The sequence below is a fragment of the Alexandromys fortis genome, unplaced genomic scaffold, assembly GCF_014885135.2.
Source record: "Alexandromys fortis isolate MF-2015 unplaced genomic scaffold, M_Fortis_MF-2015_v1.1 scaffold_224, whole genome shotgun sequence".
Lineage (NCBI taxonomy): Eukaryota > Metazoa > Chordata > Mammalia > Rodentia > Cricetidae > Alexandromys > Alexandromys fortis.
In genome coordinates this window covers 463,421-477,812 of record NW_026068104.1, presented here as the reverse complement: position 1 = coordinate 477,812, position 14,392 = coordinate 463,421, and the positions used below count along the sequence as shown (strand labels likewise).

General features: G+C 43.4%; 1 protein-coding gene across 3 annotated transcripts in view; it reads right to left on the bottom strand.

Annotated features, from left to right (window-relative positions):
• Zdhhc9 (zinc finger DHHC-type palmitoyltransferase 9) overlaps nt 1-12,309 on the bottom strand; it is a 35,765-nt gene extending 23,456 nt beyond the window's left edge. Inside the window, exons 1-2 of one of the 3 annotated variants that reach the window (XM_050123975.1) lie at nt 12,117-12,309; nt 10,196-10,395 (exon numbers count right to left, since the gene is read on the bottom strand). In XM_050123975.1, the coding sequence (XP_049979932.1) occupies nt 10,196-10,362 (167 nt within the window). In that variant the 5' untranslated portion in view covers nt 10,363-10,395; nt 12,117-12,309. Of the gene's footprint in view, nt 1-10,195; nt 10,485-11,674; nt 11,699-12,116 lie in introns of those variants that run through there. The other 2 variants (XM_050123973.1, XM_050123974.1) reach the window with 2 other exon arrangements.
• Between the last annotated feature and the right edge of the window lie 2,083 nt (nt 12,310-14,392).

Below are 14,392 nucleotides of genomic sequence, written 5' to 3'. Positions count from 1 at the left end.
AGACCCAATGCACTATTATAAAAAATTCAAGAAATGTACTTGATGTATATAAACCCTGAATAAATGACCTCTATTAGCATTAGCATCCGACTGTATATTTGATAGATCTTCATTCAAGTAAAGGAACAAAGAAGCTATCAATAAATACTTGTTGATCTGACCTGACTATCAAACCAAATGAATGAGAGTATGTGATGAGCATTATCACTGACCTATTTTTAGCCATCTCTTCCCAAGGCACATTTCTCCTTGAAAATAGAGATCCTCACTGGAAGCAGACTATAAGTGGATGAGCAAGAAGCAGAGGGAGAGCAGAGAAAGTACACTGAGGAAAAAGCTTACTTCATCAGCATGGAGAGTAAGCAAGCCACAGTCTATTCAGGGCAAATGTTTTAACTCCAGGCTGTATGTTTGCTCTAGTTGCAGAACAACTCCCATGGGATGTTCCCCTGCCTCCCCTCCACAATATAAGTACACAGGGTGGGGGTGTGAACTCACTGTTAAATTAGGCTAAGTAGTATTTATAATGAAAGTGAGCATATGTACTGAACCTGCAAAATGATTTCAGTGGCCTTTTGTTCTTTTTAAAACATAATTTGTGGTCTTAGCTTTCCTTTTAACAATTTACTTCCTTCTTTGAAAAGTCAAAAGGGCATTGGGGGAACATGTCAAGAACTGAAGGACCTAGCAAACGGGTTCAGGACAACTAAGGGCCATGACTATTACTAGTTTGTAAATTAATTTCTTTTCCATTCCTCCCTTTGCAGGAACACATAATCAAAAAGTAAATTCAAAAACAAAAGTCACCCCCACTTGCCAGAGACCCAAATGACACAAGAGGAATCATGAAGCCATGTTTCATGAGCAAGCCAAGCACAACCACTACACTAACAGAAAACAACTGTCTTCCTAGTCGTTGATCATCTATAAGATCACTCTTCAAAACAAAGAAGCAATGTCTCCAGGACTAACTGCCCTGAGTATAGTCTCCAGTCAACACGGAAGAGGGAAATCGCATGGGGACCCACCCATAAACAAAGAGCTACAGGCAACTGGGGAATGCTAAGAGCAGGAGAAAAATCTCCCACCCCAGGGAAGAGCCCTCTAATTGGTTATGTCATACTAAACAGACAGAGCAGGGTGTGTGTGTGTGTGTGTGTGTGTGTGTGTGTGTGTGTGTGTAAAACAATTAAATAGAAAGAGGCCATAATTTCTAGAGGGAGCAAAAGGGTGGTTCGTGGGAGGGGTTGGAAGGAAGAAAGAGAAGGGAAATGATTTAATTAAGTTTTTTAAAGCTTTAAAACAGCAGAGCTATGATTATCTACCAAAAATGAGGTTGCTTCTTTTTTAAGATTTATTTGTATTTCATGTGTATGTGTGTTTTGTATACATGTAGGTATACATGCTATGTGCATGCTTGGTGTGCCCTTTGAGGTCAAAAGAGGGTGTTGGATCCCTGAAACCAGAGTTATAGATGGTTATGGGCCACCATATAGATGCTGGGAAACATCCCAGGTCTTCTTCAAGAGCAGCAAGTAATTTTAATCACTGAGCCATCTCACCAACCCCATTTCTTTTAATTTAAGAAAAAAGACATGGAGCTAGTAAAACAACCACCAAATTAAAAAAAAATCAAATCAATGCTGGCCCCTGCAAAGAAGGACCAATGCTTAACTAAGCCCAATTTCAACACCTGCTGTAGACTAGACAAAAGACAACTTGGATTTGAATTCTACTACTCCATCAAGGATAAAAGTCTCTGTAGTCTCCATACAGACTATCTTCTGCACCTGCTAAAACAATCCATTCTGTATGTCAACAAGCATACAACAAGCTCATTGTATTATTCTCTTCCAGAGATGAGGCTACTGGCAGTCAGTTGTCCCTAGTAAGTGGGCGTGGTTAAAAAGGGAAATGGGGGACCAGCAGGCCTTTCTACTCCAAGTAAGAGAATATGTCAAAACTAAGACTATTGTGAACTACAACTTGTATTATCTCACTTCTAAATAAACATGTTTAAGTAAAAACAGCATCCTAAGTAAGGAATGGTGGCATATGCCTGTAGTCCCAGTTACTCAAGAGGCTGAACCAGGAGGACTGTTTGAGTTCATGATTTCAAGGACCACCTTGTCAATACAGAGAAACACGTGTGCTTTTAAAAAAAAAAAAACTCCCTCAATGTGGAGAGGTTAGTCAGAGGTCACATAATTTCAGAAAGGAAGAATAGATTTAAGAGACCCACCACACATAATAGTGACTATAGTTAGTAACAATAATAAAAATGGTTGAAAATAGACTTTAAGTGTTCTCTGCACAAAAAAATGTCTATGAAATACTATATATGTTAAGGAGATTCATTTTAACCATTCTACAACATACACATGCATAAAAATATGTTGTTCACTATAAATAGAGTTTGTACTTGCCACTTTACAAACATTTTAACCTTATTTTAGTTCCATGGCTGCAGTAAGCTGGAACTCTCTTTGACAGGAATAAGCTCCATGAAAATTTAGTAGTAATTCCCCAAAGCCAAGGTAACCTCACACTTCACTAATTTGTCTTAGAGAAATACTTGATGTGTCATCAATAAACAAAAGCTAATTGATTATTAAACTCCCTCTACTTTCCATCTCTATCATTTATTGGAATAAAGATATCCACACTCTCATGGAAACAGAAGTCCCTTTTGTCTTCCAAGTACCAGGAGGCCTTCCTCCTTCCAGCGGTTAGAAGTTCCCATTCTCTATAAATAAGCCATGTGCCCACTAAGCATTCATTTCTGATACCTGAAAGGGCATTATCATTTTCAAATATCCTCTCCCAACTCCTTGACTGACCTCCGGTTTCCATAGCTGGGCTAGAATACTGGATTCCCATATGTTCCCATGAGCCACATGCTGGTACTGACCAGCAGTATCCAGCAGTGCCAGGCTAAGCTAGTGCATCATGTCTCATGCCCCACCCCCAGCATGCTAGTTCATCAGAGGAATGATAGTAATGGCACAGACTTCAATTCACTTGAAAAAACTCTCAAAATAGATTCATGAGCGGAGCTGGTAAGAGACCAAATAGATTCTATGTTAGGGCTCTGCCTCACAGACTGCAATCTTGGATTGTTCTATATAACATTCTGTCTCTAAGTCCCTAATAGCTTTCTTCCTGCATTTTTAATGCTTTGTTTGTTCTTTTATCAGTACAATCAATAAGCCAACAAGTATGTATTGGTCTAACAACTGAAGAACAAGAAAAATGGGAGCTAATTTTGTTGGGGAAAACATAACTAACATATGAAACAGCTAAAGCATAAGATGAGACCAATAATCAAGTGTTAGAATGGTGATTCAGACTCTCTGGACTGTAAGTGGTCAGGAAAGAGCTCTCTTGGGGAGCTGGTGGCTGTTGAAACTGTTCCAATAGCAGCTGTTAAAGAAGAGTTGTGCTTTTAACAGCAAGCAAGGCCTAAGGATCTGAGCCCAGTGATGCGCTTTGATCCACCATGATAGAAATAACACTTCATTTTACTTCCTCCCAGATATGGGTGGATAGTTGGCTCCTTATTTACTACTTACTGGCATACATTAAATGTTTCTGTTTCCACAAAATTCATGATGAAATCCCAGCCCCTCATTCAATAGTCTCTGCAGAGTCCTTGGTAAATGATTATGTCACCTAAGTCTCCATCTCCATGAATGATATTAATGACTCATATTAACAGACCCCCTTTGCCTTTCTATGATATGAGAAAATGACAAGAGGACAGCCATGTCCAAGCTATGAAATAGGTCCTCACCAGACCCCAATTCTGCCCGTACTTTCACCTAAAGCCCTCTAGCCTCGAGAATTGGAAGACAGATTTCCATCACTGAGAAAGCATAGTCTATAATAGTTTGTAATGGCAGCCTAAACAGACTAGCAAGAACTACCTCTAGAGCAAAATAATCATGTAGAATTAGCACCCAGAACACATTTTCAAGGTTATCATAGCTACACTCAGAGTACTGAAAGGGAAGACGTCCTCTTCAACACTAAAAACTTAATTGAAAATTAACCTCCAGACATTTTGCTACATAAAGGTCAGAGGAAAATGCATAACCCTCATTTGCTTCAGTAGAAATGGAGAACATTAATCAAATGGGCGTTTTCTATTCTGTGGTGGTAAAAATTCTTTTTGAAGAGATAATCTGTACCAGTAGATACAAAATCTACTCAGAAATGGCCAAATGTTAGTTGTAATGATAATTTTTAAACTTCAATCATAGTATACCCCTGCTTAAGAGCTTGGTACTGCTGCCAACTATGTGTGTGTGTGTGTGTGTGTGTGTGTGTGTGTGTGTGTGTGTGTGTATAGTCCCAAAGTCCACAGACCAGTATTCCAAGGCCTTCCATTAACTAGCCTTATCTAATCATCATCTCAAGGCTCCTGCCTTCTCATTGCTCCATCTCAGAACCATCCCACTAATTATACTGAATTACCTAGCTTCCTGATTTGGCAAGAGACACAAGGTGCCTCCTTTGTTCATTCTTAAACAATACTAGCTCTGACATCTCTGTTCATCTGAGGAAGAACACTTCTGAGGTCTCTTCTCTCCTTGAGTGAGCATCTTAACTCATGTCAGATTGCCAGGAACATTTTAGTATTTTGTGCTCACCTTTTCCAATATAGAGAATTGCAGACTTAATTAAGATTCATTCTAAACTGGCACGTTGGCTCAAGCCCCACTATCCTAGCACTCAGGAGACTGGGACAAGATGGATCACAGATGAAAGGTCAGTGTGGTCAGATTCAGGCCAGGCTGGGCTAAGTAGAGAGCCTTTCTAAAACAAACAAACATACAAACAAATGACTTGCTCTCATTCTTGGCTCTGGTTTCATATAATTGGGAAGCTGAAGTAGGAGGCTCACGTGGGTTCAAAGTCATTTGAACATAAAGAAATTGCCATCTCAAGAAAATTGCCTCTTGGGGGGTAGGAGTGCAGCTAAATAGAACACTTGTGAGGCCTTGGGTAGTATAGAAAAAACAATATTCATCTAGGTGAAATTTTAAAAAATATTTTCAAAACAGATTGACAGTAAGTAATGCCATTATCACAAAAGATGGTGAAGAGAATAAGCCATACAAAGGAATCCTGGATGACAGAACCACTGGGAATTATTAAAGGAAATAAAATCGTTTGGGAGACTCATCTTCAAGGAGCATGCATTATCAGAGCTACACCTAGGGATGTAGCTCGGTTGCTATCCTGCCTGATGTTCCATCCTCAGCACCACATAAAACCAGATATGGCGGCACCTGCCTGCAATCTTAGCACTCAAGAGAGAGAAAGGAGGATCAAGAGTTCAAAGTCATCCTCAGCTACATAGTACATTTGAAGCTAACCAAGGCTGCATGAGACCTCATCTCAAAAAAGGAAAAAGTTAAGTTTAGCTAAGAACTGTAGTAGATTGATATCAAAGAGGTCGGTGGCCATTATAGTGTTCCAAAACTTTCATTTGGTTGCTCAAGTACAAAACAGCTCTAACCCACATAAAGTACAAGACTGACCTTCCCAGAGCAACTCGCAGAGGAACACTCTCTCGACCAGAGGTCATAATAGTCACTTTTACCTCATCTCAGTCTCGGTGAAGAAGGCTCTTCAGGATAGACAGTAGATTTCTACCATGTCAAGCTGGGACTTTGGTCTCTGTGATGCTGTATTTCCTTAAACCTGGTTAACTGTTGCCAGATCTGCTTTTTCTACTGAGTCATGAGTACCCACAGAGTGTCTAGGTAAGGAGCACACTTTGCTCAATCTTTCTCCCAGCAATTTTCATACTGGAATCCAGACCAAGGAGTGGAAACAGAGACAGTAATCCTTCATGAACTCCCAAAACATCTTACATTTTAAGTGCTCACTTAGTGATAGGTCACTGTGCTCCTGCAAGGATGCCGTGCCAAAATGTTGTCAGTTTTCTACAAAATACTCCTTGGTTTCCTAGGAGCATGAGCTTAGGAGATTTAGCATTTGGCATCATACTTTAATAATTTGAATGTCTTCAGAATTGCATAGCCATAAGAAAAGCAGTCAACAGATCTTGAATTAGCTTACTTCTGTGGGCCTGATTTCCTGAACCACAAAAAGGATTGGAGAGAGTCTCCAGAGCTCTTTATAACTCTACCATGCTATGATTCTGAGTCAAGACTGGAATTTTAAAAGCTTCCAGAAATTCTCCTGGCAACATTTACTGACCACCTACTCCAGGATAAATTACCACAGGGGTTACAGGCACAGGAGATAACACCTGAGCCTGAAAGAGCTTGAAGCTCTGCAGACACAGGAAGAGTGCAAGCATAATAGAAAGAGAAAAACAGCCAGGCTGGGTGTGGCAGCGCAGACCTCTAATCCCAATACTCTGGGGCTGGAAGCAGGAGGGTCCGGAACTCAAGGTCATCCTTAGCCAAAGGGGAAATTCAAGGCTGTCCTGAGCTACCTGAGATCCCAACGCACACAGAAAATCAAAGAAAAAACTCAGAAAGGTAAGACAGGTCACATTATTGTTCAATGAGCAAATGTACAGTTCAAGGAACTTGAAAGAGGAGGGAGGAAAATCTGGGTGTGCTAGGAGAACTGAGATTAATTACTAAGCAATAATATAAATCTCTTTTCTAGTTTATCTGATTCAGTGACTTCTCTTCTAATATGCACACCCATGGTACCCATGGGGACCAGTCTGACAAAAAAAAAAAAGGTCTGACAGCACCTTTATTCAATTTCTTCCACATCTAGCACACAGAGAGCATCAGCACCAATCACAGCAGCAAGGCACTACTACGTAGGGGTCAAGAGTCATACAGTCCTTCTTGCCACATAAAGTCTGGAGACTTTGACCCCACTAGAAATCCAGTCAGACAGTTAAAAGAGAACGCTTATAAAGTTCATTTCAGAGGACAGTGTGTTTGATCCTTTTCCCAGGTCTACACTTCATCAGGAAGTTGATTTAAAACACCTAATCACCAACGCTTTTCAGTAGCTGGACAGCTCGCAGGTTATCAATGTCACTCTGCTGTAAGGTTCTGGTGGAAGCTAGACAGGGTTTGAGCAGAAGGGCTTCAATATTGTTCCTTGTGCTGAAAGCTAAAACTGGCATCCACAAGCACATTTCCTAAATACCTCGCCCCCGAATTAATCAGAAAATCCTTTGTCTTTATGCATTTTTACAACTTTCACTCCACTTTTAAATGTATACATGCTTACCACAAATACAACTACCGATTGGTCATCTATACTCCCCTTATGCACCCTCACATCCGTTCAGACACAGTTATGCAGAATTCCAACAGAGCTACCACTTCACACGGAATTTCCAATCTGTGACAGCAACCTTAAGGGATGGCCACCTAACTTCTTCAGAAATACTTCTAACAATTTGGTGCTAACTACTCTCAGGTTGCTTTAGGTATCCAACATGTAACCTGTTCACTGAAAATTACACATCTCTCCTTTGAACACTCAAGATTTGGAAAAGCAAAATCTCAAAGTGCAAGGCTGGCACTAGTACCAACAAGGCACTTTTTTTTTCATGAAGGGGGCACCCACACGACTGACCAGAATGCTCAAACCATCTGGCAGGCCCACAGCTTGGCCAAACACAGTCATAAGTCTGCTCACACTTGTTCCTAAGCACCTACTGCTAACAGGACCTGGTTGATAAAAAGCACATCCAGATGTGTATCAAGATTTGAACTACCTTCCTGGGTGGCAAAAGTGTGACAGTTAGAGAATAGGGAATCTAGACTCACAGATAATTTAAGAATGACAACAGGAAGCAATCTGTGAATTCAAATATGCTCTCCTATCACTTCTTGGTGTTTTGGTTAAAATCGAGTGTAATGTCAAATGTCATCATCAGCTGCCTGAAATTAGAGACTAGATCTGCTTTCCTTGGATCTCATCACATTTTAATACTAACATTAGGGCCCCAACTCTGGCTTCCAAACCCTACTACCCTCCACTATTTGCCTGAGAGTAAATTATAGACTAGTCTACCAGAAAAAAAGAGTCAATTCCTCGTTCTTATTTTGCTGTACCTTGCACAGCCTACCATTAGATAGGTACAAAGTAGCCACCACTTAGATTATCGATGTGCCTGCATATGCCAAACAGACACGCGCACACACAAACCAGATTCTACCTTATTAAAAGCATTCATCACCTAAAAGCATTCATCACGGGAGTCCTCTTTTCTTTGGTCAGATTTACACTTCCCCATTCCACTAAGCTAACACATTTACTTCCTTCTCTCCTCCCTCCCCCAGCCTTTACTTTTGAAATATTTACTCTTTCAAACAGACAGCTGAAACTCGGGACAGTTTTACAAAACTTCGTGTCTACAGAAAAACCCCAAGAAATAACTTTGAAATGGGAGTTGTCTTAGAAGAAAACTTATCAAGCTTCTGTTGAACAGTAATTTAGCTAATTAGAAGCTTCATCCCATGGGCAGTTTTCTTCAGAGGCCTTCAGGGGCCTAAGTGGAACAGATCCAAGGCACAGTCTCTTTAAGCCTTCCAGGTACAAAAACAGGCCCAAAAGCCACAGTTCTAAATCCCATGTTTCTCTGACCAAACCACAGGTTTCCTGGACCCAGAACTACCAAGTCACTCAGAGCCTGAAAATAAGTTTCATCTCTGTCGTGAAAGATTCCAGTCATAAACATCTAAGTACAGAGGTGGGGAGGGACCAAAAGAAGAGAGAGGGAGCAAGATTCAACGTTGTACTTCCATCAAGACGACAAGCAGGAACGAAGCAAGAAAAATATAGAAAGAAGAGTGAGCTGAAGGAAAACAAACTGTTTTGTGCTATGTATAACCCTCCTGGATGCACATGCTCACTTGTAACCCACATAAGCACATGGTGATGTACACACACACACACACACACACACACACACACACACACACAGAGTTGTAAAACTCAGAATGGAAAACAGGTAACAAGCCTTCAGCAGCCTGTCTAACTTAATGGAAAACCTCCATCAAGTCAGTGGCAATAACAACAAAAGGACCTTTAACTAAGCGTTCATTTGATCTTATTTTACCAGCCCTGTTATAGAACATCATAACACTCTTCCCACTGCTGTTACTCAAGCCAGATGCAATCATCAAAAGTCTAGCAAAGCCCCCCCCCCCTCGCTCTGAGTTGCACAGTGAAAGCCTCTAGCCCTTAGAAAAAGACAAAAGTGAGTCTCAATGACCCGGAGCTCATTTAATGACTTACTCAGTTTGGCCAAGGAGCCCCCTTGGCACCTTCCAGCCACACCCCATCATGGGAACTCTTATTTCCAGGTCACCCATGAACACAAGCCATGGCAGGCTCATAGCAGGTGTGGCCTCGGTAGACACGAGTACACCTCTTGTTTCCTCAAGGGCCTCCTTAACACAGTAATCCCAAAACAATTAGCACTGCTCCCATCCCTAGTGGAGACTCATTCTCAGCATACCCAGTTGTCATGCCACAGTGCATGAGACTCCCAACTGGCCACCTCCCTGGAGCAGTGACCTATACATACACACAACGAACAGCGTCTCTGGCACTGGGTGTCACATCACAGAAAAAAAATAATTTCAAGGCTAACATTAGGCAGACATAGAATGGTTTTTTTTTTAATACTGAGTGATTTGGAGGGTGGGGGGAGAGAAAGAACAACCACGCTTCAAAAGCACCTATATGGCATTCCCACAGCTCCTCTGTGGTACAGCTGATGCTGGAACCAATCTTCAGGTTCCCAGTTCAGTTTTTCAATTTAACAGCTAAGTAAGAAGTAGGCCTTATAGAAATAGGATCCAAAATAGCAAATTAAGTGGATATTGTTGAGAGGTGTTATAACAATGAGGGCTACTCCCAGACCTGGGAGGGGTAGAGAAGAAGTAATTTGTTACTAAGTTACTGTCAATGAAAGAAGGTAAATAATTAAGACAAACCCCTTGTTTGTCAAGGGTTATCCCCACCAGTGCTATGAAGTTGACATTAAAGTCCCTGGTCTTTTTAGGGAGTATGTATTCTACTATAACCACAAAGCAGTGAGTTCAATAGACACAACCTATCGACACTGTTCACGAGAAGAGTGAAATCATGCAAGAGCCACCCAGGAAAGACAGTTTCATTCCTTGGACCCAGATTAACCATCATCAGACAACCGTAGTCAATGAAAACTCACTCGAAGGCAAAGAAGAGTGTACATGTTCCCAGGATGAGGAAGAGAGTCAAGTAGAAGATGCCCTTTTGCCGGGCCATCATGACGCGGCCATCACAGCAGAAGGTGTTCCTGCCTGGGAGTTTCTCCCATTTCCGTGTCACCTTCTTTCTTACCACCATCACAGACATGACTGGAGATCCTGGTCCAAACGGGCTTTGTGACTACAGGAGAGCAGAAACAGAGGCTGAGCCCAGCTTTGAAATCACGGCGTCTACTATTGTTGCCACTGGGTCAAACATTATCAAGAACCCTAAAATAAGAAAAGGGGGGAGGGTGAGACAAGAATAACAAAATGCAACTGAACCCTCATTACCAGAGACAGAAAGATGAGCACTGCCTGAAGGAAATGGGGAGGTCTGAAGTTTTTATTTCTAATCTGTGTTTGTTCTCTAAAGAGAAAAACAAACACACACAACAGCTCTCCAAAAGGGGAAGAGACTAGTATATTTAAATAATAATCCCGTTTCCAAAGTAATGCTGACGATTTGGTTAATCCTGAGTCTTGGAAGGAAGCAGGAATTCTTCGTGTCCATCCTAATTACAAAGAAGTAAACTGAGGACCAATGAGATGAAATAACTTATTCAGGGTCACGCAGCAACAAAACTGAGACAAGAAAGCATGCGCACTGACTTCCAGTCCCTGGTACTTTCCACTACACCCCTATATTATTTAGTCTTCATTAAGACACCTATAATAACAGTAGTAGGTTTTTGTTATTCTTGTTGCTGTCTGTCCCTAAGTAGCCCTTCCCATCCCTCCTCCAGTCCTTCACCTTCTTCCGTTAGTCATTCAAAATATCCATTCCAGGAGGGAACAAGTAATCCTGTGGCTGGGGTAAGATGTTCTGAGCATTCTGTACAGAACACACACACTGTATTTACCCGAACCAGATTTCCCCTAATCAAACCTTTTGCAACTTCCCGAGTCCGAAAATGAAAGTCTTGCTGGTCTAGCCCCACGTTTGTGGGACTCTTAATAAACCACATCACCCTGTAGATAAAGGGCTTTCTTTACCAGGAGAGATTCCGGGATGGTTGGTAACTGGCGATGGGGTGAGGGGTGCCTGAGGGCGGTGGCAGTGGCTAAGGTAAGTCCCTTGGGGGCTTTCTGGGACATTTCACCAATACCAGCTCAATTCAGTATCCTGGATTTCCAGGCCTAGCCTTCCCACTCAGTCACCCCCTTCTCTTCCTCTCAGGTGTGGGGCTGTGTCCTCTATTTACTGGCACCACATGCCCCATGCTGGCAAGAATGAGGCGGAAGCCTGCAGCCTGATGAGCAAGAAACAACCAGCCAGAGATCATTCTGGAGCTAGAAGAGGGCAAAGGTCCAAAAGAGGACTAAAAGCTGAGCTGCGAGATGGAAAGGGTGGAAGGCGCTGGGAAAGGGGAGGGGGCCCCCAGAGGTGCAAAGATCACTTCCTTTGTGTAAAAACTAACCTGGAAAACAATCTCCTCCTCAGAAACTGACCCAGCAGGAGAACACAGACTAGGAAAGGGGAGCCCAACCTGGGAGGAGGAGGAAAATGAAAATCCGTCGGGAAGCAGCGACCGGCTTCAGCAGCCCGAGTGCCAGAAGCCAGGGCAGTGCAGCAGCGGGCTCGGCCTCTCAGGAGGCCCGCCCTGCCTCCTCCGCCACGCAGCCGACCACCGCCCCAGGCTGACTGGGACGCGCGCCACATCCACACGCACACGCGTCCACAAGCTCGTACACACTCACACACGCCCCGCCACGTGTAGTCACCCCGGGCCAGGGGCTTGGCAGCTGGCGAGCAGAGCAGGGCGGTGCCAACGTCCCCGGGTGCCAGCGGAGCTGAAGTGGGATGCAGCCCTCCAGACAGCCGAGCCCCGGAGACCCCCCCCCACCCCCACCCCTGCTTACCTGAATAAGAGAGACCGAACTCTGCCGGCAACTGAGGACAGAAAGTGCCCTGTCCCCGGGGATCGCGTCAGCCGCCAAAGGTGCTAGCGACTTCTCCCTGACAGGGAGGGTGCCTCCTCCTGACAGGGGGCCCCAATGGTCGGGGCCCTAAACCAGCTGTGGCAACCGCCCACCGCTGGCGGAATGGAACGCTCCTCACGTCACCAGGTCGCTCCAGTAGTTGCTCGTCTTCCATTGGCTGAACAGTCACAGGGCCTCCAGCCCGCCCCTGCCGCGTCCTGCCATTGGCTACTTCGAACGCCACTCCGGAGCGGCTCCACCCACTCCCCCACCCATCTCCTTGCTACAAGCCCACCTGCCAAGCCACAGCCAGCCTGTCTCTGGGGCCTGAGCGCCAGGATGTGGAGTGTTCCCTTCTATTAATATTGTTACGCAAAAGCGGAGGCGAAAGGTAGTGTGGACCGGGCAGGGGAGGAGCCAAAAGCAGGCTCCCCACAAACACACGGCGAGATGCTGAAGCAACATGAGCTCACAGATCCGGGCGCTCACCCTGAATTAGGTGTGCCCTGGGCCTCTCCAGTACTGTTTGTCTTAAAATCAACCAAGGTCTGTTAATGGGCATCTCCGTGTTAAGTTCTCTGCTTCCCAAGCCCCACCATTCAGAAGCCAGGGACTCCGATGCAATCTCGAAAGCTTTCAGAAGAAAACAGAAAAAAAAAAAAAAAAGATGATAAAAGAAATAACCGTCTCTGAAAACGTCCTGTGATATTGAAAATAAGTAATTGACATTCAGGGAGCTAGAGAAACTCCACTGAGAAAACATAAATACTTCCAGGTAGATAATGAGGTAAAGATTGCCAGAAGGTAACTAATTTCTATTAGAACCTGAGGTCTTGTTGGGTGTGGTGAGGCAGAAATAAGTCAGTTTCTGTAGGTATGAGGCCAGCCTGGTCTCTACATGAGTTCCAGGCCAGACAGGGCTACATAGTAAGATCCTGTTTCAAAGGAACAAAACAAAAGAACTGGGGATATTATGATAATTAAGGGAGGGGCATCCAAGGCACAATTTTCATACATCCAGCAGATTGGCTCTGTCCTTCTGATGCCTCCTCTGCAGTTTCTGCTTTGGCTCTCAGTTGTGGTGAGGAACATCATTTAGAGATGGAAGACGACAGGAGTGAGGAAAAGAGCTGAGAAACACAGCGTTATATTATAGGGTGGATGTTACAAGGCACCAGGCCTGTTTCCACCAGCATGCTTGCTTCTTGCTAATTTAAAGTGGTCTGTTCTTGCCTGCCACACTATGTTACCAGCCCAGGTTTTCCAGAGCTTGACCAAAGTTTCCCTAGGGTCACAGTAGTCGGAATTAGTACACAGGTGACTGCCAATGCTCTCCTAAAGGCAGTTTTGTGATAGATTTAATGAAGGACTACATCTATGGTTCAAGAATTAGTCTTCCTTTATAGTATTTTAGTCCCACATGATATAAAATAAAAACCTTTATAATGATAATTATTCTTGAGACGTTCATGACATCTTTCAGTCAAAAATTTTAGAGGATTTCAAAAGCATGACCCAATTGTATTACAAGAGAGATGTGTTCTAATTAATTTGTTGCTGAAAGTATGTCTTTGTAAACCTCCTATTGTTCCTGAGCACTCAAGCTAACTGTAATCATCGGTGTATTCCTTATGAAGTATGTGATCAGCATTATTGCCTCCAATTCCTGGAGGGTACTGATATTATTACACACTTGGCTTGGAAGGAACAGGAACTTCTCTTGGCCCTGTCAACTCTCTGAATTCCCAAGCGTGTGCATACGAGATGATCTTGGGAACTGCATGCTCAGCCTAGCTGTCATTCTTGTGAGTGTACAGCCATCAGGATGAAGTGACCAAAGCAAAACATGCTTTGGTCATCGCTCAGGTGCAGGTGAGGCCTAGGAAGTTCTGGAATGAACAGAACGTGGCAACACATTCCTGAGCTCTGCCCCTCCCTGATCTGGGTCACATTCCCTCTGGGATTAAATGGTTTTGTAAATCAGGCTTGCTTTATTACAATTTCTTATTAGTCTTGCTCACTGAAAGAAAATTAAGGAAATTTTATATGACTAAATATTTCTTTCTACACAATTACTTTTTTTTTTTTCAAGACAGGGTTTCTCTGTGTAGTTTTGCAGCCTGCCCTGGAACTCGCTCTGTACACCAGGCCGGCCTCGAACTCATAAAGCTCTGCTTGCCTTTGCTTCCCAAATGCTGGGATTAAAGGCCAGTGCC